This window comes from Scomber japonicus, chromosome 3, assembly GCF_027409825.1.
Source record: "Scomber japonicus isolate fScoJap1 chromosome 3, fScoJap1.pri, whole genome shotgun sequence".
Classification (NCBI taxonomy): domain Eukaryota; kingdom Metazoa; phylum Chordata; class Actinopteri; order Scombriformes; family Scombridae; genus Scomber; species Scomber japonicus.
The window spans coordinates 15,573,125-15,600,914 of NC_070580.1; the positions used below are offsets into that span (position 1 = coordinate 15,573,125).

At 39.7% G+C, this 27,790-nt stretch overlaps 1 protein-coding gene across 2 annotated transcripts; it reads right to left on the reverse strand.

Annotated features, from left to right (window-relative positions):
* Positions 1 to 724: 724 nt before the first annotated feature.
* Positions 725 to 27,489, reverse strand: mdfi (MyoD family inhibitor). Of its 2 annotated transcripts, none has more exons than XM_053316127.1 (5): positions 27,073 to 27,489; positions 25,377 to 25,586; positions 14,496 to 14,633; positions 3,990 to 4,355; positions 725 to 2,568 (listed from the first exon to the last, which is right to left on the reverse strand). In XM_053316127.1, the coding sequence occupies exons 2-5, from the start codon at positions 25,534 to 25,536 to the stop codon at positions 2,315 to 2,317; spliced, it is 918 nt and encodes a 305-aa protein (XP_053172102.1). In that variant the 5' UTR covers positions 25,537 to 25,586; positions 27,073 to 27,489; the 3' UTR covers positions 725 to 2,314. The 2 variants fall into 2 exon arrangements, with proteins under 2 accessions (XP_053172102.1, XP_053172103.1); XM_053316128.1 differs by lacking the exon at positions 27,073 to 27,489 and adding an exon at positions 26,917 to 26,976.
* Positions 27,490 to 27,790: the final 301 nt, after the last annotated feature.

Consider the following 27,790-nt stretch of genomic DNA (forward strand, 5'->3'; position numbering starts at 1 on the left):
CAGTGCAATAGATTGCGCATTTCATTTGCATGCGTTTTGCGGGTGATCGACTAAGAATAACTTAATGGAGAGTTTGGACGAGGGCAAAATGAAATGTGATCAGGTTCTAGTGGAAGAGGTTAACAAATATATTGAGTTATAACAAAAAACTAATATTGCCAGAAAAACCGACATATGGGAGAGTATTTGTGACAAAGTCAATGCTGTTAGTAAAACCAAAAATATTCCACTCCAAAATTATTAACACAGGTGGTAAAAGTCCATCCTGTGTGTATTCTGTCATTGTGCCTCCGTCTCCTCCTCTCCACAGTTACAGAAGTCATCTGTGTTCAGTGAGCAGCCGGTTAATACCTGCCCTTCAAAAGTATTATTTATAGACGCAATTTCCATCAGTAAAATTACCTTCAGGTTTGGTAAATCACAATGCACGTGCTAAATAACATGTTTGCATTTTCTCCTCCCTGTATTTTGTGCACTGGGGTTGAAACACCCCATATTACATATTCATTATGGCAAACATACTAAATGGACAGCGCATATTATCTTGCATAGTTGAAAGACGCAAACCTCAGTGCGCTGCGTTAGTAGATCAGCTTGCACATTTTTTGCGGGTGATGTCAAGTTTGCACACGTCTTTACACACTCAAACCTTTAGTAAATCAGGCCCTTAGTGTATATTCACACTCAACAGTGTTAGATTTCAGCCCTTAAAATAGTATTTTACCAACCACAGCCACATAAGCATAGCAAAAACCCTTCTATGTACAGCTAACTATAGGTCTAGAAACTGGGGTCCAGTACAAGTAAACTCTTTGGTATTTCCAAGAAAAAAGGATTGCACAAACAGTATTTGATCAAAAAGAAGAGAGATTTGTATCGAGTCATTTTAAAATGCACAACAGATCTAGGTGACATCTAAAGAGGTATTGGGTTGGAGCAGGTATGCGTCTGATCATACGAGAGTGCGGGCCTGTTATCAAAAGCGTACCATTCATACTACAAGCATATGGATCTAACTTAGCATAATGGCGTTGAGATTTTCACTCAAGGAATTAAATTAGATGTTGAGCAATGTCTGCTTTACAGAGAGCCCAGCAAAACCTGATAACACAGAAATGTGATTTTCACATTAGAGGAGAAATGCAAATATCTTAACTAAAATCTACAAAACAAGGATTAATAGAGATTTGGTAAAGGCGACTTGAAAATTCAGGCCTTAAGCTAAGCCAAGGCCATTTGTTCACATAGCAAAAACGACAAAGAAAAATGAAATGTATTAAAAAAAGGAAATGATGCCTTCCAATCCCCTACCAGTCCTTTACCAGTTCCGACTGTTCAGATGAGGAAGAATTCATTGAATGCAGCCAAAGCCCCTCAAACAAAGAGACTTTTGATTAAGAACTTGCTCTTTTCACATGTGAAGTAGAGAATGTGTCCATTGCAGACGCTCTGTGATGTCCTTTACTTACAGTGCTCATTTAATGGGACCCATCTCCATGCTGATGCATGATGCTCCCATAATTCTTCTTTGCATAAGTCCGTTAAATGAGATGCTTATTAAGAAAAGAAATTTGTCTAAAATATTGCCACAAGCCACCATTAATGTTTTCTCTATTTTGTACATAGTAACAAAGACAGCAGTGGATTCAACACACACACTTGGGCTGTGTGTGCCACTGCATGCAATCAAACTGGAAGACTTTAACCTTGCCAAGGACAGGAGGACAGACAGAAGCATTTCTACTGAGATCTGAGCGTCCATTTTTCCATTATGCTGCTACTCTTATCAACAGAAACGCTAAAATCCGGTTAAATTGAGCCATTTTCTCATTTGCCTTTAGAGGTCATTTTTCATGCTTGGTGAACTCCAGTCATTCAGACGGCACAAGGGGCTTCATTGTAATAATCCAGCGGCCCAGTCTGCACAGCCTGGCAGGCACTTGTGGACCACAGCTGAAACTCACTCTGCACTACACATCCAGCTGTGTAGCAATGGACCAACAACAAAGACAAGGCTGGAGAGGCTACTTTCCCATGGTTTGATCAATAAAGAAAGGAAGAATTCACCAGTGACTGCTCTCAGCATTAGGTCACATCTTTAGGTTGGCAAACCCTGTAAGAAATATTGGACATATTGTGGAGCCAATTAGGCCAGCCAATATAGTATGACCCACAGAGCCCAGGCAAAGCTATGACAACAAAGACTGGGAGTAGCACTTTGTAGCTTTGATAAAGACGCTGGTCAAAGTTGTTGCGGGGCTTGTGGGGATATGAATTGGACATTTGCGCTGCCCCCTGTGCAGTGGCTGTGGCCTCAGGAGGAGAAGCAAAGGCTGCAGCACTCCATGCAGATCTCCAGGCAGTCCGCAGACTCACAGCAGGCGTCGATGATGCCACAGTCCATGTCACACGGCAGGTCACAGTCACCACACTCCTCTGACACACAGCAGCAGCAGAAACATGAGTCATCACCCGCGCAGGAACCACAGGTGGCACAGTCCAGCACGATGTTACACAGAGTTAGGAACTCACAAAAGAGGCAGGCCAGAATACAGTGAACACAGCAGTCTGGAGAGGAACACAGACACAGTTAGTGAGGTGAGTGAGTTTCTTTCATCGTCAATGTCCAATTCTTTGCTGAAATAATCAGTTTTTGTTTTAATAACCCTTTATTTTTTTTCTCTTTTTCTCCTTTTCCCACTATTGTCTTTCTCTATGTGCAACGTAAGTGTCATGCCAATAAAGCAAAGTCAAATTAAAGAATACAATTGCATCCACCAGAAACAGCTGTGCACTGTATCAGAGTAAGTCATTTAGAAGATATGTCAGTGTGTACTTTAAGTACAGTACTCCAGAAAAAGACTCTTTGTTCCCTATATGACAGTAACCTCGAGATGAAAATGATAAATACCATACTTTTACAGTTTGTCATTATATTTTAGGCGTGGCGGATCTAGTCTGCTTACTTTCAAAGACATCAAAGTTGACACAACCACTGAATCCACAAAAAGAAGTGGTAGAATGAACATTTCAAAGCATGCAACAGAGGTCTCGCATCCAGAGCAATTAAAGGAATGACAAGGTTAATAAATTGAGAAATTATCCAGAGTGAAACATTTCTCCTTTGCTTCTCATTGGTTAATACATTTGCAGTTGGCATTTGGAGTTTGGTAAGGTCTAAAAATGCAATTTATGTTAAAAGTGTAGGTAAACACAACAAAAGTCAATGACATTTTTTAAGACTTTTAAAAATGAATTATTCTGCTGTATATTAAAAACTGTTCAAACTCATTCATGGCAAAAACTAATAATGCAGCCATATCAGAGTTGTGTTATCGCCGATACAAAACCAAACATTTCTAGCTTTTGCCACTTCATATTAATGTCTATGTTTTTAATCTTTAAATAATGGCTTTTATTGTGAAGAATTTACAGGAAATTAAACATGTACCTCACCAAATTAGTATAGCTTCACTAGCCGGTTCTTTCTGCTCACAGGGGTTACTTCTACATACATTTACCTCATTATTTGACACTTTGGTCACTTTTCCGATATTGTAACATTATATGACTGAAAACAAGGAAAAGCGTAATAGGTCCCTTTTTTAATGTTGAACCTCGCTGTCTATTCCTCTGTGCAGTTAGGGCTGGATATTTCTGTCCAAACCTAACCTGAGTCCAAGAGAGTAGTAACTGAACCTGGCAGGCATTCTTTTTTTTATGTATGATCATGACCTGAACCCATTGCAGTTAATGTAAGCTGAAGCTTGAGTTTGTTTTATGCAAATTGTTGCCTGTTATACTCTGATTTTATTCATTTTTACAGTATATATATAAAAAGAACCATGTCAAATAGGCTAACCCAGCTGTCAAGACCGAACCAAACCCAAATATCATTTCTAAAGCCTTCCGTCCGGTCCCATTGGGCTCAGGTCAGGTATCCACCCTTAAGCCCCAGTCACTCCATACTGTAAATTTCTGTATCTCACCATCCTGTGCCTCTGTGGGAATCTGGGAGCTGTTGCTTTTGGAGCTGCTCTTGCTCCTCTTGCTGCTCTGGGATGTGATGGAGGGGTTAGACTGCAACTTCTTTGTGTGTTTGGGTCCTGCTGAGGAGGATGAAGAGGTGGATGAGCCACCTCTTGGGAGAGAGCCCAGCTTAGGATGCTCATGAGGGCCACCGTTCCTGACCCCGTTGGAGTGGAGTGCATGCGTGTGAGGCGTGTGATGCGGACAGTGCGTGTGAGGGGAGTGTGTGTGTGAATGGTGCTTGGCTCCATTGCGTAGTTGACTGCTGGGCTGTGTCCGACATGGCTGGGTGTGGTGGATGGGCGTGGATCTGGCTGCTGGTTGAGCTGTGTAGAGACAAAAGTACATTTATTTACAATAGGCTGAAGACAATAAGCATTTGTAATTGAATCAGATTTAAATTCAGTTAACTCAGCTGAGGTTAGGACAGTTTAGATCAATAGTGTTTCTGTCATACAAGAAAAAGACCAGATCTCCCTCACCACAATTAATGTAGGATTTATTGTGCTGAATTTCAGTATTTTGAATAGCTGTTCCTGATTATGATTATCACATGAATATGACAAATGACTGAGACAGAATTCCAGCATATTCATTCTGACGGAGTCTTGTCATTATCAGTGAATCTATTGATTATTTGATGCAACAAATCATTTCATCCAACAAACAGTCCAAAACTCAAAGAAGATAAATGAAAACAATTATATATATTACATTATAAAAGATAAATTGAAGAGCTGTTATGATTAGTTAAATGGATTAGTCAATCAAAAGAAGATCAATCACCAACTATTTTGGTATTCAATTATTGTTTTAATCTGGTTTCTTTAGTCCTTTATAACAGTAAACTGAACACCTTTAGGTTGTGGTCTGTTGGTCAGGACAAAACAAGACATTTGAGGACTCATCTTGGGCAGGAAAAGGACATTTTACAGACAACTAATTGATTGACAAAAAAAAATAATCAACACAATTATCGATAATGAAAATAATCATTAGTTGCATTCCCTTATTAATTGATTATCAGCATGGTTGATTGTTTTTTCTGTATACGTAATTGAACTGTATCTAGAAGTATTGCACAGTATGCAGCTGTTACTGTTCCTAGTAAAGGGGTCACATTAATATCCCTGACACAGTATTCAAGCATTACACCTGATCAGTATTTAGCTCTGAAGCAGGGCTGAGGCACCTCTCAGTGTGTGTGCAGACTTGTGCTGATGCAGCATCACGCAGAGGGAGGCTCTGGGAAACTGAGTCCAATTACACAGCCCACCCCCAGGGCAAGAACTCATGGGAAGAGCTATGTATTTACTGAAATGACCCCTGATCCTACTTGTCTAGACTCTTACACAACAAGAAAGAGACAGCAGAAAAAAAAAATTAGGATAAATGAGAACAGTGTTAGGGAGAGGAAAATTGGGCTTTTTCTCTCTTGGAAACCCCCATCTCTTCATTACCTGAGATTTTATTATAATCCAGTTTTTATACAATACATACAGTATCTACTATCACAAACACTTGTGCACATGCACATTATGTTAATCTTGGCTGAATATGCAACTTGGTAGGCCTATATTTTATCTCCAAGCGCTACCGAGCACTAAGTAGAGAGAAGGAGGCAGAAAAAGTACACCTTTGTTGCCAAGCCAAACACACAGCCTGAAAAGAAGAATAAAATGGAAGCCTGGTTTTTATATATTATGGTAGTATTTAATACCATCCTATTGAGGCCCTAAATATTTTCTTGACCTGAAAGCATATGGTGTCGAGAGGTGTGGAGAGGCTGAACGGGGCAGGGTAGAGTACAACAGACCTACAGAAAATCAAAGCACAAACAGCACCTCAGATACACACACAGTTAAACTGACAGTGTGGTCCTAAGCTCCAGCTATGAAACACGACTGGCAATAAAAGCGTCCCTTAGATAACCGCTCTGAGACAGATAACCCAACCAGGCCTGTTTTGATTGGCTGATGGCCCTGGTCACATAACCAATCCAGTGTTATTAAAGATTCTTTCATTCAGCGTTTTCTAACTTTGCTCCAGATGTTTGGCAGGCTGCAGGGCCAATGTGTGCGCATGAGTGTGTAGGCGTGCATGCATGTGCAGAGGTAGTGAGAAGGAACCATACTTTCTCCTCCAAAGTATGTCAAAAGTCAATACCTGCTGTTCTCTTGTGTTATGTCTCTCTTTCTTCCTCTTTTCCTCCCTCACTACATCTCCTCCATTTCTGTCAGTCTTTCTTGTTGTTCCCCTTTTAGCGTTTTGCACAATACTATATTTTAACACCCTGAGCTGGCCAGGATGTAGCTCATAAGGGGATTATAGAGAAGGGAGGAATGGTATGCACACTTTTTCAGTACTCTCTCTAGGTTTGTATTGTCCTCCAGGGACTATGAGTTGTTGAGAAATTCATACTTCGTGTGTGTGTGTGTGTGTGCGTGTGTGTGTGTCGGTGTGTGTCAGTGTGTGTGTGTGTGTGTCGGTGTGTGTGTGTGAGTGAATATAGGCGGATCTGGCAGGCAGGCAGGCAGACAGACAGAAAGAGAACGGGAGTCAGGACTGTCTCCAAACAGAGCTTGAGGTTAGGCCCATTCGCACACACACAAATATACAGTATGCATGCAAGAACACGTGTGGACACACACACTCATGCACATGCACACACACAGACACAGCACAAGGTCCCTTTGTCTGAAATCAAGAAAGTAAGTGAGAAAGAAAGAGAAGAAAGTTGAATAAATGGGTTGCTGCCTGTGCATATTTGGACCAGGAGGATGCATGGGTGTGACTCATAAACACAATGATTCAGCAGTCGGAGCTGGTTAAAAATAACAGCAAATAAAGAGCCAAATGACTGTGGGATTAACATGATGAGTCTGGGAAACCACAGAGTGCGCATGTGTCTTGCTAACACGGCAATGTTTTGCACTCAGGGTCATGTGACCTCTAGTACAATGCACGTCACATCTGTGCAGATGTTTCTGGTAAGAGCGAGTGAGCATAAATGAGTTACAAATGCAACAGCACTACCCCTATTCATACACCCTCCACCTCTTCCTCCTGGTGTCTCCAAGCTACTCTGTACTTACCTACCTCCCTCCCAGACCAGAGCACTGTTGTTCATCTCTCTCTACTTATCCTCTGCTGGAATGAGTCACCAGGATGACTGTGAACTCTGTCTGTCTCTGTTCCAGCTGCTTTATCCTACTGTCTCCACTGGTGCAGTTTGTCTGTCTATGTAAGTTAATGTGTTGAATGCACTGAACTATAGACAAGGACATAAGAAATTGGATGTTTCATCAGATAGTTTTTTTGTAACACACAAGTATATTCTGCTAATTATGAATACTGAATAAGAAATGCTTAGTACAGCTAGACGTATGATTTTTTTGTTAGTAAGCAACAATAATATTAACCATTGGTATGGTACAAAAACAATTCAGTTTCATTGCACAACATTTCAAAATCCCCTCTGACTGTTTTGAATTGGCTCTAAAACATCTAAGTATTCATCCCAATCTCCCAAAAACATCTTACCCACTGAATGCCGTCTGGATTTCTTTTGCAAAGTTGTACTGTTTTTAACTGTGTCAAGCACTTAAACTTTGCAAATGGGAAAATTATATGTTGGTGCTGTGAAATGTTATTTAAAACAGTTTTCAATTAGATTACCACACATTTTTGGCTGCTCTACAGCTCTCCAGCCAACACTACAATGTTAATGAGGCTTGTTTAGTTGCACCCATTCAGTACATTGAAAAAGTCGTGTGAAAGAGGAGTTCTGTCAGATGTACAAGACTGCTGCTTTTAAATGGGGTGTGATTCATTCCTAAAATTAGGAATGAAATTAGAAGTGAATCACAAACAGTGATTCAACTTGGTATGAAACTAAAGGCTTATTCTAGTTACTTGCATAAACCACTTAATCCACTTTACACACACAAATAATAGCTTATAGTATCTGTATAGTATGAGTCAAATGAAAAGTTTAAATCTCGTGTTAAAATTTTTATCTCAATAACAATATCTCACAATAACCATATTTATATAACAGACAGATGTTAAGGTAGAAATACACTAGGCAGGTCCCGTTTCATTGTGTGTTATTATATTCAATGTGCATGTGTCATTTGTTCTTTAGGTTCAGTTGCTGGAGCATGTTTTGGCCCCTGAGGGTGCACTAGAGAGCTGCTTAAAATCTGTTGAGTACTTGAAGAAATTCTGAACCTGTGATGAAAATAAAAGGAAGTATCATTTGAATGGGAGACATAAGTAGCATTCTTGAAGGAAACAATAGTTAAACTCAACCCTGAATTACAGTATTAGTCTATTATGTATGAGGTGCTTCAAGATGGATAGACCCACCACAAATAGTCTTGATATCATAATAGAATGGATTTATCTTGCTAATATGATTTAGCATGTGCTTCATTTGTTTCTGCTTCAAAACTGAAAAAAGTTCCTGTCAAAACTCATATAGAATAAAGACAGTGTCCCATAAATCATGTATATTTAAATAATGATACATTTAATTAACAAATCAAATTATTCATATCTTTTCAACTGCAGTAACAAGACACAACAGCCTAAATTTGATAAAACTATCGGAGTGCTCCAAGGGTTGACTTTATTGCAAGTTGACTGATGTGTTCGTACCTGCACTTGTTTGCGACACAGCCTTTTCTAAAATGGGGAAAAACAGAGATGTGGATAGGCATTATTCTTCTGGATTTTACACTGTGTTTTTGCCAAGTATATTTCTTTGTTTTTTGTGTTTGCATAAAAACATGAAATATGTACAACAGCTTGCCCAATACCCATAAGTTCTGGAAAGACTTTCTGAGGTTTTTTTGACATTCAAAACTCCATTTATTCATTTCAACTTAGCTGTTGAAACACTTAAATGACTCTTTGTTTCGCAAAATGTGACTCATTTGTTTTAATTTAATCTGACAATTGAATTTAAAGAATAGGATTAGGCCTATATTTACAAAAAAAAAGAGTACCCATGGCATTACTACCCACACACTGGACTTTCCAGCTCTCAGCTCTGTGTCACTGTTATCTAATTGACAGTAAATATGAAGGATGTGGTTATTTGTTTGTGTGTGAGCAACAAAGAGATAGCTAATTCAGAGAAACTGAGAGAAAATGATGGAGAGAATTAAGGCAGAGGATCAGAGATGGAAAACAGCTCCTGCACAATGACTGGTCTCTAATTAAAGGCAGTGTCAGAGTCCTGTTTGATTTCCCACCAACAAAAGTACACTCTTCCCCTTTCACGGCAAAATAATAACAAACAGCACAACTTACACACACTTTCCTGTATTCATACACACATTCTTAAAAAAAGGACTTATCCTCTTTTATATTTACTTTTTTTAGTATTTAAAATTGAGAAAAAATATCAAAGTGGAAGTGACATATGTGATAAATGCTGCTGTGATCATTTCGTTGATAAAATACACATGTCGCTGTTTCCTGGTGAGACCAAAAGAGTGCAAGCAGTTTAACATCTGTGAACATGTGTATCCTGCTGTGACTGTGACGTCAAAGGCAGCAGAGTATTCATGACATCACTGACGAGGAGCGTGTCTATGTGTGTGTTCAGTTCTGGCAGTAATACACACTCACATTATGTTAACAGCTCTCTCTGCACATTGTTCTCAGACAGCTTGTCATAGGCCCAGGGCCAGACACATACTACTGCTCTGATGTCATAACTGCGAGACAGAACATACGAGCTGAGGAATCTTCTGTTTTTGCTTCTGTTTCTTCACCCTCTCATTCACAAACATGCGCTTGCTCACAGATGTCACACAGCCATGACCTCACCGCAGGCCTGAGTCACTCCTACTTTATAATGTCTTCACAATCATTTTAAAGCCATAGAAACTGATGATGATTGAATGATCAGCTGCAGATGACATAATGTGCTGATAGCGGCATAGGTGACTCTCAGAAGATATACAAACCAGCTCACAAAGACAAAAGGTAGAACAGACAGGACAATTAAAGTGACAGACATATAATTACGCAGACAAGCAAGTATAAACTGTCTGTGTTCACTTGAGAAAGTGATAACATTTGAATCTTAGCACTGTTTGGTTTGTGGTTCAAATCCATTAAACACGTGTGATTGTGCAATTTATAGAGGGAAAAACCTATGAATGAATAAGGGAGGCACATGAATGCAAATGGGTAGGCAGTAAGGACTGGTGTACATGGCGGTACATTTTGTCCAATCCTACTGTAGTTGCATAACCCTCCCTGCGAAACATATGGAGCTGGTGGGTTTCATAGTTTTTATTGGGATGTAAAATGAAGCACAGAGAGAGCAAGACAGAGAGGCTGAAAGAAAATTTAGACTCAAACTACTTTGTCGTCCAGCATGGGCCTGAAAATAGACATACAGCAGACAGGACAGGTCGAGGCACAAACATACCCCATTCACCTACTTATCCATTTCCTGACTGAACTTCTGGTTGTTCAGTTACCACAAACTTGCTATTATGGTAGGGCAGGTTTGTGTGTTTGTGCATGTCAACCAAGGCTGGCCCTCAATTCCAGGAAAAACGCTCCTAGTTTTCTAACACATGCTCATATGTCTGCTTATTAAACCTTCTTCTCATCTCTTTATTCCTCCTTTCATTCATGACTCATTCACTGATACTATCCCTTCTTTTATCCAAGGAGGGTTGAATTTAGGGCAACTGGACTCTTTGGTTGTAGATACTTGAAGACCTTTCACCTCTCATCCAAGAGGCTTCTTCATTTTTAACTGACTGGTGGAAAGCCATCGTATTTAACCACTAGTGGGTCATTATCAAGGTCATTGATGCCCCTAGTTTGTTAGTGCTTTTGGCTGGTGTAACAGCAGTTGTTACCATTGTTGGAGTCACCCAAGGCCAAGTGTAAATGACAGTAATTGGAGTTGTCACATTAGGCCAAATGTGAATGGTTCTTAAGTCTCTACTTTGATGTAGATAGCCTGCTTCACTCCTCTTCCAAACCATCTGTCCTCCCTATCCAAGATATGTATGTGTATGGTTGTTCAGTTTCCCTGATATATAAATATGTGCATTCCTCCCTGCACTGGACTGCATACACTAGGTTGTTTTTGCTTGTGTTTGGGTCTTTCAGCTGGACCAGTTTCAGTCTTAATGTGTTGCTGGGTTTGAAAAATACAGTAAAACACAGTATTTGTCAAAAATCCTTCTGAGTGTCTCAGATACTCCAGACTGAATGACTGAATGACGATGATGTTGTGTTTATTCTTCTTTTCTCCACCACCCGCAGTGTCGGTGCTCTTCTTGGATCTTGTGGCTGTTTTCGCAAAGGTCCAGTTAAGGTATTCACAAGTTTTAAGTGTCTGCTTCAGGTATTTGTGCTCCGTCTCTTGGGCCTGAGAACTTGATGATAGATAAGCACAGTCCATAAAGTCCAAGCTGTTGTTCCTGACATCCTCTCATGTCAACTTGCTCTGATACAACAACCTGAACTGTTCTGAGTCCGTTTCTGTTGTTTTTCCTTATGGCTAATTATGTTGCTATGATAAAGATCAACTATTGGTAAATGCTGTGGTGTGATGACAAAGTTTAATCCTTTTAGCTTAGACATCTTGCTCTGATTGGGTAAGTTCGCTGTCTGACAGGTCTTTCATCCATCAGTCGTACTGTATGCGTCATCCAGTGTGGAATTATTAGTTTGCCTCTTGGTAAACTATTCTGCTTTCGTAGACTTGCTGGCTTGTGACTGTAGGTTTTGGAATTCCTGTATCTGTCTTTCCTTGCTTTTGGCATGTCGAGATAGTTGTGCTTTCTTAATCAAGTCAGTGACCTTCTCCAACACTGCACTGGGCAGATGACTTGGCACACTAAGACTGAACTGGTCCACCTGAAAGTTTGCACACCCTTACACAAGAAAAGCAACCAAGTATACGCAGTGCAGTGAGGAATGCACAGATTTGTATATTGGGGAAACTAAGCAACCATTAAACACACACATGGCTCAAAACAGGAGGGCCAAGTCCTCAGGTCAAGACTCAGCAGATTACCCACACCTGAAAGGTAAGGGATGTTCTTTCAATGACAACAATGTACATATTTTATAGGGAGGACTGATGATTTGAAAGAGTGAAACAAGTCATCTATGTCAATGTAGAGAAACCATCTCTCAACAGAGAAGGAGGTCTATGACAACACTTATCCCCCAACCACAATGCTGTCCTTTCATCTCTTCCCAGGAGACTTTACCATTTACATTTGGTCAACAGACAGATTTGGTCAGATTTGGTCAGATGGACGTAACTCTTTACATGTTTGTCCCTGTATTATCACTGCTTTCATTCACAAGACAGTTGTGCTGACATTTTTCCTGAAATGTTACTCAGTCTTGAGGTGGGAAATCAGTGGTGCAGTTCTTTCACATTTCAGGGATGGGCTGCATGTGTGAAAGGGGCTTTGGATGAGAGGTGAAACATCTTTTAGTAGCTACAGCCAAGTCCAGTTGCCCTTGATTCAACCTTCTTTGGATAGCCATGACCTGGATGACTGAGAATCTTCCTTTTTTTAAATGACAGGAAGGACAGATTTAGACCAGTGTTTTAAATGTTTACAGTGGCATTACAGGTAAGTGGCAAAGCACTGAGGCAACTAGAGCTTTATGGGTGTTATTATTGTGGAGCTCGGTCTTCTAAGTGAATAAATTACACAGTATGACTAGTTTAAAAATTAGGTTGAGATTCTACTTATTTAAAGCTTGAGCAAAAGCAAGAAAAATATATGTGGTGGGGTAATGACATAGCATACTTGCGTAATCTTTAGCTTTGAAACAGAGAGTTGGAATGACTGAGACCTCGTCTGCACATCAAGGAGAGTAAAAAGGAGTCTCTCTCTGGCTGAGACATAACCTTTGGACTCATAACATTAAGGAGGGAAATGGGTAGTGGTGGTTGGTGATATAACTCTTGAAGGAGGACCTCCAGGTGTTGTGGCCATCCACCACCAGCAAATTGAGGTGGAGAAGTGTTGATACACCCAGTGTTGGAGTGCAATAATTGGACAGCTGGAGTTTTTTGGGAAGTAGTTTAGACTTGGAGAGCTGAGTGTAAATAAAGCACACACACAATATGAGACACGTTTCATGCTCCTGTGCCACTGCCAACATTCTATTATATGTTACAGCAATGTGGACCAATATTGTGTTGGATCAGTCAAAAACTAGTTTCACACATGGAATAAACAGTGACATCAAACAGAAAGCTGAACCCGGAAACCTCTAGGTCCTGTTACAGAAGAAAGAAAACTGCTTTCAAAATCACATCTGCATTTGTAATAACTCAAATTACTAAAAGTCCACCATATGTTATGTGTTTCACTACATTTGTCTAGATAGGGTTGGCAAGTTTTGTTGAACTCTAAGGGAGATCGGTCTTGTGCTAAAAGGGATTACATAAATGAAACAAAAAACATATAAGTGGCCTTCAACAAACACCATGTCCACAAGGCCAGGACCATCTCAGATTAAAAGCTTAAACTATAAATGTTTTGAGTGTTTTTTGTTTTAATTTTTCAGGCATTTTTGCCTTTATATTTATTTTTAGTCGACAATAAGAAGGAAAGGAGAAGTGAACCAGGGATGCTGTGATTACATGGTCACTAAGATACTGTATAAAAACAGCAGTGAAATTTAAGCTTAAAACTTTCACAATGATATTAGTGACATGAGTGCAGGAGGATAACAAACAAACAGTTAGGATGACACCTTACTGTGCGGGAAAAAATAATGATTTCATGAAAGAAAACAAGTTCAGGTATTTTGGTTTGTTAAAAATACAAAATCATAATTTCCAGTACAGTGCTAGACACTTATTTACTTCATCTTGGATGCTTAACCCCAGAAGCACATTTTCAGGCAAACTGATCAATGAGATTGTATTGAGTTTCAGAGGCTTGTGGAAGTGTAGCTTTCTTGGATGTGCCATCGGGACTTTGGCTCCCTATTGATCAAATCTAAGATTTAATTAGGATTTATTTTGCCATGATGTCCCATGAATCCTAGATAATTACAGGCAGATGGAAGCAAAAACCACAGTGCCAGTCACACTCACCTACTGTAGTGTTGTCATGGTAGTACCCCAACAATCCCAGGTTCAACAAAGCAGAGAGACAGAAAATACAATGTAGAGAAGCAGAATGAAGTGGAAGAGGTGTTTGATTTCAAGTTTGGAGATTTGGGTGCAGACCTTCTTGTGTTCAGAAATCAGAAACTTAACCTACTTTCTGTCTGTGATTGATTATCTACCCTATTTCTTCAGGGTGTGTAAATTATTTGTTAAAGGTCAGGACAATGTGACTCACCAGACCACTGACCTGTAATGGAAATAAACTCTCACCAGTTTCTGTTCATTTGTGTGTCTGTGTGTAAACTTTGTATGAAAGACTGTGCTATCTACTCACATGTGATACTCTTGCTGGGTGTCGTAAGCGCCGTGTGCGTAAGGCTGCTTTTGCAATTGTCTCCGTCATCGCCTCGCAACCTTTCTGGGGTGACATTTGACCTCAATATGAGGGGCTCAGTATAGGTGTTGGCCACATCTAAAAAGCAAACACACACAAATAAAAACACAAATTAAAAAAAACCAAATCATTATCTGTAAGACAACACAATTTTATGTGTGTGTGTGTGTTAAGTGTATTTTGAAGGTGATTCACGTTTCCTGCATGAATAGCAGCTTTTCATGAGGGTATTATCCGGTACCAGCAGCAAGCCATTTTCCCACTAGTAGTAAACATGTCTATCCCCATGTCATTTCCCATCCACAAGCACTTAATTAATTTAAACAGAGTAGTTTTGCTGACTTCAACAAAGCAGAAGATTTTGTCTGTGTGTGTCTATGTGTTGGTGTATGCTCTGCACTGAACTTGCATCTGGAAGCAGTTAAATCACACCCCTTGGGACTGTTTAGGGGTCTATGTGCACGCTTGTGAAACCTGAAATCTGTGTGGGTGTATGTGTGCGTGGGTGTCCACTTGTGTTTGAGAGTGGACGTATTTGTGCGTTTATGTGTGTGTGTTTTAGCTTGAACATATAAGAGGACATACACATCATACACATACAGTATAAAAGTCTGGGTGTTTTATGTGTTCACTGGTACCGTGCAGTCTTCTAATGAAGCTGTTATTATGAACACATACACACACACACAAACACACACACACACACACACACACACACACACACAAACACATACACTACACAGAGGCCTTCAAAGCAGGGCAGGCTTGGGCCTCTGAGAGGTGCAGACTCATTCCTGGGCAAATGGGAGCCAGCTGGGTTTGATAAACACACACATACACACATGCACACACACACATGTCCTGTGCGTGGACTCAACACTTCCCGACTATGTTTATTTACTCTATTCACTTCAGCTAACTTCTCTATCTGTTTTCTCGTTCCTGTCCCCTGCCTCTCACACTCCTCGTCTCCAATTCACATTCTCTCTTTGCTCTTACAAATAAATTCCTTCACATATTTGGCATAACTCTATAGATATATTCCCATTTTAACATATTTACGGCCCATGCTAAGATGTTTCAGCCGTAGAGTAGCGTTACCACAGCAAACATTATTTTGCTCAAAGCAAAAGAAATGCAAAGTAAGGCAGATATTTTCTTTCAATGATAAAATGAAAACAAAAATATGATTGTAAGAATGAGTGGAATAGTTGATAGAATAGAAATATCTGGTTCTGATATTGTGTTTTTCCAAATACAACGACTGTGCTGATAGTACAGGCCAACATCTGCACAGTAGTGGGAGAAAGGTTATGCATTATTCATTAAAGCATGCGGAGAAGCACAAATGGTAAATATCAAGGAACACAAATTCTCTACTACCATTAATCATCAGCTGATAATGATAAGCTAAGCACCAAATAAAAATGCAAACACAAATCCATTAACATGACAGTCTTCTGTTCATACTTTTTTAAATAAACCTGACAATTTTGCATTTTGCTTAGAGTAAACCCTATATAATCTTTGACCCCCTCTATTGTAGATAATCTATTTAATTTGCATTTACTGCACTGTCTTCAGTATTATTCATTATTGCCTCTTCCTGTAATCAAGACAAAATTCTCATATTAAGATATTGTGACAGTAACCAATCTTTTAAAATTTGAGGGGAAAAAACTAACACTTATGTTTTACTTTTAACTCACACAAAAGGCATTTGACTCCATACATACTGTATGGAGTCAAATGCCTTTAGAGCATGGGTTTTATTTATAACACACTGATAGATGGACTATAATTATTGTAACATTTTTTCCATATTATTTAAAATGACTAAATAACTTCACAAAAATAACCATCATGATACTAAAAGGGAGTGTTACATTTACGACAGATGAAAGACCACTCAGTCATGTTTGTTGAAGTTAAAGCTAAAAATATTGATACAGTGAATTTGTTATTCAATTCATTCAACAAATCAACAAATTCAATGCTGTTAATGTTGTTGATGCTTTTTTGAAATATTTGTTATGTTCTGTATTGCTGAAACAGTGAAGCCAGATTCCAACCCTTCTGGGCATCCTTACCCTGCCTGAAGGAACACTATCTTTATTTTCTTTGAAAATAAAGTAAATCAAAGCTACCGGTCTGAATTACTTGATTATATAAGGTGTTCCAACCTTGATGAAGAGGTACAGTGTATTGAGTAGAGGATCAGTGTTTACCTAAGCTTCCATGTGTGTGTGAATTTGCAGGCATTTTTGTTTGTAGTGGGATTTCTGTGTGAAGTTTGAGGAGACGTAAACAGGGCCTGAGGGGATGGGAAGTGCTTCCTGCTCTTCCGTTCTATTAGACAGTGGCACACACACACACACACACACACACACACACACACATGTAATTCATACTCCAGTGCTACTCTTCTACATCAGCTCTATCCATACACTATGTTTTTGTCTTCTGCATGTGGAAGCCATTTTTAAGGTCTTGTCTTCCATGTTGTATCCATTAGTCTCAATCAGCCTGCTTCAGATATGAAAGCCACTTGTGAGAACTGTTGATCTCAACACTGGCAAATGTCTATTTAGGAAATACATAGTGTATAAAAGGCAATGTATGTCACTGTCATGCAGTGTATATTTCTATCGTCACATCTATCCTTATTTTACTTTCTTATATTTTACTTTTTTGTATTTACTGTATTACTTGACACCTCACACTCTGCGTAAGGTTTCAGAAGACATTTCAGGAAAAAGAAAATACTTCTAAATCCAAATGTACATGCGGTCATGTATTTGTAATAATCCATTTCAATTTGATGTATAATATTCCTAGTTAATCAGTTATCAACTAACTCATCAACATCAGTCGGTTCCTATAATCCATTGTTCTATGCAGCTGTTATCCATTTCATCAAGATGTCAATGACAGTTCATTAAAAATATATATTTCATATATGTGCTGGTGAGTAGCAATTTAATTTAATGGCTTTAGGCATGTGGCAGGTTTTTGAGAATATTGAGATTTGAATATGATTTCCACAAAGAGCGCTTAAGGTGGTATTTATGGGTTATACTCAATGTCTTTCTGATGTTGTTTTGTTCTCATTGTTTGTAGGCTGCTTTCAGGGGGGCGAGAATGTCATTAGCAAAGCCACACAAAAGCCCTGCGTAAGCAAATTTCGGGAATCGAAAGGGGTAGTTTTCTTCAGTGCAACATAACATGATTCCACAACAATCATTTTCAAGAAGAATTTCCACATCTGAGAAATACAGATTTAGCTGAACTAGCAAGACAACGGTTGTGCAAACTCCTTGGAAGTGTGACAAGTCATAGGAAGCATCTCTGCCCTTCTTGGAAAAATGAATGTCAACGATATGCAATAAACACACACACCGGGAATCTGAAAATCTGTATAACACGAGCACATGCCTACTAAGTAGAGTTCAACCACATGGTCAGCTGAACCAGTGTATGTGTCAGAACAGTAGTCTCATTCAGACTCCTGATGCCAGCAGAGCACTATGGGTTAAAAATGTATAGGTCTTGTGACTCAGTCAAAGCTTTCCCTCTGTAAACGTTCTTAACCACGATTGTTGGAGCTAAACACATCCCAACCAAAACCCCTAGTGCCATCCAAGCAGGCCTTCAACCAATTGTGTGCTGGCATCAGCATCAAACCACCAAACCGCCCGACCTCAGAGCCATTTCTGAGATCTGAGAGAGATGAGCCTCTAATTCAAATCAGACCAGAGCAATCAAGAGCCGCCGAAGAGATCTGGCAGTGTGTTTACACGTGTGGGTGAGTATGTGTATTTGTTTGTGCATCCTTGACTGTGTATGTGTGTTTTCATGTATGTGTGTGTGTGCATGTGTGTTTGAAGTCTAGTCTATGTACACGTGTCAGTGGCCCTGAAGGGGCAGTCCAGAGGAATTTCAGTCTTCTAGTAAACACAATCTTAACTATTAAAGCAAAAACATATGCATCACATAGGGTAATGATTATTATGAACACAACACAACACACAAACACAGTTTTTATGAAAAGGAAACTTCAGTGACATATCCTCAATCACCAGAAGGGGAGCGCAGCCTGCTGTTCCTCTGGGTATGATCTCTGAGGGGGAGTCACAGAGAACAGAGTGCTGAGCTGAGTTTATCTGCTGGCTTTCAAACCACCTCCACCTTGTTCCTACAGTTTCTCTAATACTTTGTTAGTAGCACAGACTTCTAATGTGTGTACAAAAGAGGTCTCTGAGGTGTGTACATCCCTTTGGCAAAGACATACAGTACATACGCTTTCACCAGCCACCCACAGACAGGAACAAACAGGCATCCAAAAAGCACCAGATGAGTTAATGAAGTGAAACTCATACACAGACAAAATGTTCACTGCACCTCTCTTTAATACTGTCAAAAGTTTGATTACATAAATGGGGCTGAAATAATGAACAGTTGATTAATTAAACTTTATTTTATTAGTTTTAGCTCATGATTTTTTTTCATAATTAGCAGCATTTGACTAATGACTTTTAGAGTATTAGTCTGTTTCATGATTGTAAATGAAATAATTTTAGGTTAAAACAAACAAATCATTTGAAGACATTCCTGGGCTTAGAAATTACGATTACCATTTTCCACCATTTTTCGGACTAAATGATTAACTGATGAATCAATAATAATTCCCGTTACACTCCTACTTTAAAGTTCATGATTTTCACATTCACACCCTGCTGACTCATCTCTTAAAGCATAAAGATAGAGATAAGAATTGAGAGAATTGGAAAGAAAGCAAAATGAGATGAGGCTGAGAGCAACCAAGCAGAATAATGTTCAGCAGAGTGCAGTTAGTGGAGACGACGCAGTAGTAGCTCTCTGGCCAACAGTAATGACTGGAACTGATTGAAACCACACAGCAACGCTGGAGTTCTGACCGGAACGAAGGATAATACAAAGAAAAGAGCACACAACTACAGCAATGGTGTGGTTTTTATTTGTCTCCCTCAGCAAACACACACACACAGTGAAAAGGAAAGGAGAAGCAATTGTTTTCGCTACCATCCAGCCAAAAGCCCAAACACACACACACGCTCACGCACGCACGCACGCACGCACACACACACACACACACACACACACACACACACACTGTGCAGAGGGGCTATAAGAGTGCAACACTGGAATATGTCCAAAATCAGAGATTATAGCTGCTGAGAGAATGAAGCAGTGTAAGCTCATTAAAGACAAAAACTGTCTGCTGTTGAACAGGCTTAAGGGGAATTTAATTGTGTTACTTTGTCTCTGAGATTCCTCTGGTTCCTGGGAAAATACAGCTGCTTTACTAAATTAATGTTATCGTGCTGTATCCAACACAAGGGTTCTGAGAAGTCAAATTGCTTAATATGTACACCATCACACACACATACACACACACACACACACACACACACACACACACACACACATACACACACGCTGTTCTGTACAACATATGAACATAATGACAAACAGTCTCACAGTCATAAACAGTCAAAGGTAAACAGAAATCACCAGGACTTCACATTCAGGAAGAGGCCACCTGAATGAACAAACAGATAGAAATAAACATCTTGACTTGTAATCTCATCCAATGGGAAATGTATACAATGCTCTAATGTATGGTGTCCAGCCAGGGCAAATGTATTGCAACTTAAGAAAACACATTCAGATTGACAAAATTAAGACCCAAATTAAGAAAATTTAATCAATTTACAACACATGTGCAGCATTTAGAAAATGTGCTGCAACCACCAGCAACACAATACATTATACAGACTACAACAGGTGTTTCCATAGGACACTTAAGAGTGATGAACACATCAATAACTCAAAAGCAAAAACAAGGCCTCTTTCCAACTATGGTAGAGTACACAAAAAGCTACAACATTATTTTCAGCCACCCACCAAGCTGGACTAATAATATTATTCTCTATGTACAGCTGGCTGTGAGAAGAGTGTGCAAGGACTGTGCAAGGCTATAAAGAGATACTTCAAATAATATTCAATAACCCCTAACCATTTTTTCCAAACTAAGTAATATAACCAACAGCAGATCACTGATGTCAAATGATTCTGGGGGACATTGCACGCTATAAGAATGAAGTTACTGAATATAGTTTCAGTGTGTATGCCCTTGACAGCCACTGTACTAATGCACACATCAGCAGCCCTTATATTGGGTTATAACAAATACAGTATACTAGCATTGAGCTTTTCCTAAACTCTGGAATAGTTACAAAGTGAGAGGAGGTATTGCAGACACCCCTGACTTCCAAAGTCTCATTTATTTTCTCCATAGACAATGTTACATAAGTGACAGTAAAAACATCAGGTGAGTATTGAGCACTGTAATTCCCAACTGCTGCAACAAACTGTGAATTGAATTGAACTACAGCTCTGTTTTGTGCCTTTGTTTAGCTTCCTTTCTATAGCAAGGGTAGCTAAGGATCTCGAGTACTGTAGCATTTAGAGTTGTCTACCTTGCTGAACAAAATGTTAAAGTTATGTCTTTTTGTAATATATTTGGTATCTCAACCACTTTTCAACCTGGAGGAAACAACAAGTGCACACACGAAGGAGTTACCACCATCTCATTCACTTCGGCAGTAAATGTGAAGTAACTGGCCTCTGCCTCAAGTGTCTTAACACAACAGACAGACAACTTGCTTGCTGATCGACTGTCACATCATGATGACACAATCTGTCAAGAGTTAAAGACAGGGGTTGTGAGGATTTAAGAGACTGACTCGAGTAAAGAATTGGTGGAAATTAGCAAGAGAGAGAGAGAGGGCAGGCTACTGGCTTCCTCAATGTTTGCGAGGTTGTGAAAGGAAGAAAAAAAAACATGCTTATCATAGGTCATATTTGCTGTAAAATACCTGAAATGACTTCAAGTTTATTTCAATCCCTGTGAGAAACCAAATTAGACACAAGCCTCAACAAACCTCAGGGACTAAAAAGGAAGAAGGAGGCAAATAGCTGCATATAAACATTGGAATGAAGAGAAGGAGATAAAATAAATGTAGTTTGGAGTAATAATTTCACATATGAGAGCATGAACAGGATGGACACACAAATGTTACACAGGCTACAGATACAAAATACATAGAGTAGGGATGAACAATTTATGGACATTTGGAAAAATAAAAAAAATTTAATAAGGACAAACATCTGACATCAAATAAGGTAGCTCACCAAAAAACAAATGACACTGGTGACCAGTTTCAACTGTATTTTTAGAGACAGAGAAGACGAGCTGCACCATATGCCCGAATCCTGGAAGTCCCCATTCAGAGCCTTTGAGGTGCTAAGTTTAAAACAATGATACAGCATCATGTGCTGCGGAGTTTTAACCAGGACATTTTGGTCATCTGTTTGTCATTTACCCTTGATCACTAACAAGGTAACTACAAGCTACGTGTCTCTTGTTTTCAGACATCAAAATGATACAGATTGGTGTTTCTTTTTTTGACCAAAAATTCTTTGAGTGAGGGTAAGTAGTGTCAGTCAACACAGGCATGCAGAGAGCATATTAACCAGAAACCAGCCAAGATTTTCATTGAGACTTGCCAGCTTGAAGAATTAAACTTTAATTAGCTACAGCTGAGTAAAATTTCCAGCAACAGTAGGTGTCAAAAGCAATAGTTGCAAACTAAAACATTCCCCTCCTACAGCTACATAGTTATTGTTAAGATCACTTCTCTTGTAATTTGAAAACTTAAAAAATTTATATTTTGATATAAAAACAAAGTAGAGTCCCAGAAAGCAAGAAAAACAGACTAGACATGGGCCGATATGAGATTCTGGCGGTATGATAACCATAAGCAAAAATATCACAGTTTCACGGTATGGCGGTATTGCTCTAAAATGTTCCTAAAAGGAAGAAAAATAAAGACAGACATGTTCATTTAACCTGAATCTGTAATGACAGTGTGAGGGGTCGTGATAGTCTACGCTGCAGCTGCACCACCTGAGGGATTTCTGACTTGCACTTTCTGTCTTTGACCAGACAAAAAATGGCTCATACCTTAGGAACGGTATGACAGAAAATTTGGCGGTTTTCGGTTATCGTGACTTTTTCTTATCGCGGTATACCTTGAACACGATTATCATCCCATGCCTAAAACAGATAATCACAGAGAAGTGGGTAAAAAGGCGATAAAGAGAAAAATAGTTGACAGAGTTTAGTATGTGGAGGTGAAAGGTTCTTATACAAACAGACAGCCTCATTGCAACAACACTTACAACAGCGAGAGGCACACATCTGTCAGCACACAGTACTATTCAATGGCCTTGTAATGACTGAGCAGGGCTTTATTCACCTACAGAAGAAAAGACTGCCATCCCACTATGGGGTGACAAGAGGGCTAAAAGCTCTCTCTAGGCTTATCTTGTGCATTTTGATTGGTTACTATAGAACAGGACCAAAACTCCTAATTAAACCATGGCCTAAAAAGTGCTACAGGAATGAATCAATAACCCTTTGACATGGTCTGGACCAAATTGAAAAAAAAAGTCATTATTTGTTGAAGGGCTTGTTGCATCAGATCAAGTTCAATTGCTTTGGTACTGTGTCCATACTATATGTGATGATCAACACGCAGCAGGCAAACACTAACCATATACATAAAGCATTGTGGCAAAAGCTGCTAAATTGTCCCAGTGGCCAAACATGGTACTGCAATTATAAAACATCTGAAGAAGAAGGCATTTTGCAGAACACCATTATAAAAGAACACCATTATAAAATAAACTGTATAGCACACTTCAAACTACTTACAAGGTCAATGTATTCATTGTATTGAATTTGTATTTTTAAACCACAAATATTTAATATTTGTAAAACGCTGCATTTCTGAGCAGCTTATCATTGAGGAATTTAAAAATAGACATAAATTCACATGTCATGAGCTGCACAATGTAGAGGCAGACCAGATAGAGAAAAACTTTCTTGGGTGAGAAAATCTCATTAGAATGAAGTTATGTTATCCATCCATTTCTGATTATATTTTCATGGCTGAGATTTATCCTCAGTTCAATCTTTTTATGTGCTTTTGTATTGTGTGTGTGTGTGTTCTCAGCTGTGTGTTGTCAATGTAGTTGTGTCTGTTGTGTTGCCTTCTCACTCAGCAGGCAGAGGAATGGATGGTGGGGGGTGAATCTGAGCGCTGAAAGCAGGGCCTTGTTGCCCTCAGTGGTAGACTGACCAGTCTCCTCCTCCCCACCCTGGCCCACCAACCTACCCTCAGCCTACACACACACACACACACACACACACATACTAGACCAGTCGGCCAGACAAGCAGTCTAACTTTAGTGGGAGAAGCCACAGTGTACTTTGTGATGGCTTCCTGAGGAGTGAGCACAGGTAAAGTCAGCACAGCCACAAGAACATGTTTGGGCACAAATTTGCTGTTTAATCACTCTAAAACTCTTCACCACATTATTAAAATTAGTAAATCAGATGCTGTACTCACACTCATCATGGTAAACCACAATGAAGCAGAGAGCAGAGATGTGCGTGTGTGGATTCTGTGTTTTTCAATTCAACACAGCGATCATAAAAAAGTGGGTTGAGACTTGCCTTTAAACAGCAAAACAAAAAAGAATACAAACTAAAAAAACTTAATTGACCAACCAAGATTTTGTGGCAGGTTCCCATGGCAACAAGCCACTTTAATGTCTCTGCACCTCCCTTACTGTTAACCACACCTACCCTAATTACCCCATAGGACCAACACGCCAATCTACAGTCAGTGCTGTTGTTTTCTCAGTGAAGCATTTTCAGCTGATCCTGCATGAGTCATTCACGCATACTGTTGCTCTGAGTTGGTCCTCTTGTCCATTCCCCACTGTCAGTCAACTCTTACCATGACCAATCACACAAAGGGGAAGGGTCATGGGATCATTCACTAATTCCCAAGAGTCCAATTGGTGATTCTGAATGTTCCACAAGGCTGAATTGGTTCTAACCCCTCAGATCATCCAAGATGTCACCCCCCTCCTCCTCCCCACAGACCAATCCCAGATCAACTCAATACAACTGTTGTGTCTGTCACCAGTTAGGCCTCTGACCTAATGAATCACTATGACAGCCACCAAAGCACACAATGTTTTTTCTGGGATTAAGTTGGAGTCACTAGAAGGGACTACTAATTATCACTCTTAAATGTTTGCACACAACAGTGACACGAGACCATTCCACATCAACCAGTTTCACAATGGTGAGTACATCAGTCTATTCTTGTTTTACGGTAAGAAGGTCTCCTATGGCTTGTAAAGAAAGGAAAATGTGTTGCATACAGCTATAGACTCACACACATAGCGGCCAACTTTCTGCCATAATGAGGTTCACATGCATGAGAGAGAATGGAGAATGGATGTCTTCTTTCTCAGCAGTAATCCACTAGCTCCTCTTTCTCATAATAAATGGCTTAATCACGCTATAACTTCTTTCTGTCTCACTTTTCTTTGAGCCAGCCACACTCATGTGTATACAGACACACACAAACCACAAAACAGCAAAGGAGTTATAATACAGCTTGTGTTAGTTGTTATAAAAACTTCACCTATTTAAGGCATGTTTGGACCCATCTCATAATTCATAACCCATTGAGTGTTCTTTCTCTAACACATATACAGTACCAGTCAAAAGTTTGGACACACTTTCTCTTTCAAGTGAATGGAAGAGTGTGTCCAAACTTTTGACTGGTACACAAACAGATGGAGAGCATTATTTTAATGTTTTGTCACTTTTTTCTGCTTCAATAATTGTCTTACCTGTACTGGGACATGGCTTTGGATTCAGGCAGCTGTTTGTGCTCTCTGTGCTCTCTGTGGCAGAGTTTGCATGTGAACTGGGTTGTGGAGCTGATGGACTCGGGTCCCCATCATCAGGTGGCTCTGGGCATATGGCAAGGGCATTCCTCTCCTCATCCATTGGCGTAGGCCTGGCTCTTATGGGAGGAGGTGGGGGGCCAAGGAGTGAGCCTGAGAGAGGAAATAGGCCAAAATATTACTACAGAAATTACCACAGTCAGATGACAGATTTCTCATTGTCTGTACTACATCGTGAGAGGTGTTGTCAGGCACGGCTTGAAGCAGCATGAATCCCTTCCCAGTTATTCTAAAACTACTGATGAAATGGGCAGACTTGAAACAGTGGTAACCCAACAGAAATGCCTTATCATTGCTAACTTTTAATTTGTTGTTTTTAATATCTGGTCTCTATTCATACACAACATTTTTAAGTACCAAGATGCTATCGTCGGCTCACATCAACACTGAAACATGGGGAAAGAGAGCAACACAAGAAGATGGGAACAAAGTTCTATAATAAAACAAACTGTATTAACAAATGTTATGTAAATGTATTTTATACAATTATTTTTTTTAAACTGGAGTCGTAAAACAAAAACTAACTAAACATTGTTCACATTCACAGAACTTTAATTCATAATCCCAATCAATACATCCCAAGGTATCCAGTATACAATACATGTCATACTGGCCTACAAGGACATGTGCAAACTGAAATCTTCAATTTAGTCATGAAACTGATTCATTAAAGATCCTGAACAAGCAGATAAATTATGTCCAGGCACGATTAAAAAAATGTTTTATGAAACTTTTAAACTAGCCTGCTTGATGACCAATTCGAGGGAGCTGTAGAATATTAACCAGGTAGATAGACGAAAGCATAATAACAAGAATGTAAAATACTTAAATAATAATAGACAAAAAGTTATTTTTGGACCAAGACTACAGCTTTTTGGTTCTTACCAAATGATTACAACGTAGGCTATGACTTTTACTTAGTCCATTCTTCAACCGTCTTACATGTGTTTTGTCTGATCATTTAGAGAAGTTAGCTGCTTCACCTATTAATAAGACACTACAAGCTGAGTGTGTGTCACGTGCCAACGTGTGTTTGGCGCGCGCCTACTCTGCCAAAGCAACTGGACAGCTGTTTGCGCGCCCCCGAGATGGAGTCACTGCCCTAAAAGTTTCGCCTATAGCTTTTTTTTGTGAAAAAGCTTGATGAAGCGAAGTTTATCGAGTTCGTATTTGGGGAATAAAAAACTATGTCACCATAAAATAACAGCAAAGTGCCTAGTTTATGTTTTTTAAACAGTAAAAAGTTCTGAGAAGTTTTCTTGAACAGAGGCTGACATCTCACCGCACGCTCAACAACAGTGCCAAACTTCTAGCTTTAATATGTACACCCACGTCTTCATTAACAAACCATTTTCACACTGAATTTTAGATCATATTCATATTAAATGTTACTGCTGGCTAATAACGGGCGAATTGTGTTTACATTTATTTCATGTCTGCACCCTGCTTTCCCAAAACGAGTCCCTGCATGCTCAGACCGAGCTCAGCTCAGTGTGGGGATCCTTTATCTGCCTGCATTAACTACTGCACGACTACTAACTTTGAGCTCCAACAGCAGTAAAGAAAAACAACGTCTTACCTTGTCTCTGGCTGGGACGCGGTGCAGCCGAGCCTGGACTAATTCATTCTCTGACCGCACCAGGTGGACTTCTCGCCCTCCGAGACCTTTCCTCTCCTCTTTTCGTCCAGTCTAGTCACTTTAACACGACCACGAATTTTCTCCCCAGCTGATATAGGTGACCTTAACTTCCAATTCAATGCATTTTTCTCCAGCGGAGATAGTTTTTCTCTCCGCCTCCCAACTTTCTCTCTCCGGCTCGCCCCGTCCTCCAGCAGACCAGATGTTGGGAAGCTTGTGTGTCTCTGCAGGCAGCTCTCTCTCTGAATACTCTTTGTCTGGACTGCAGGTTTCTCACCTCACACGTTCAACTGCAAACAAAATCACCACATTTCCAAACTTGTTCAAACTCTTAAAATGAGCAGTATCCGTCCTCTGCACTCCCGTCTCTCTACTCTCTGTACTCCTACTATACGTGCCTCAGAGTTATGTGCTCCAACTATTGGACAGGAAACTACAGTCAGCAGTGATTGTGCTTCCTCCAGGCTTGAAACTAGTTGGGCTGAACTATACTGTCATATAATTACCCCTTAACCTGAACCAGACACAGCAGCACTAGGCTAGCTTTCATGAGGAATTATGAGCCCAGGAACCATATGTTTTCTCATTAATGACAGACTCTGTGGAGATGGCAATAATGCAGGTAACAACAAAATCACTTAAAAGCATGCTCACTATT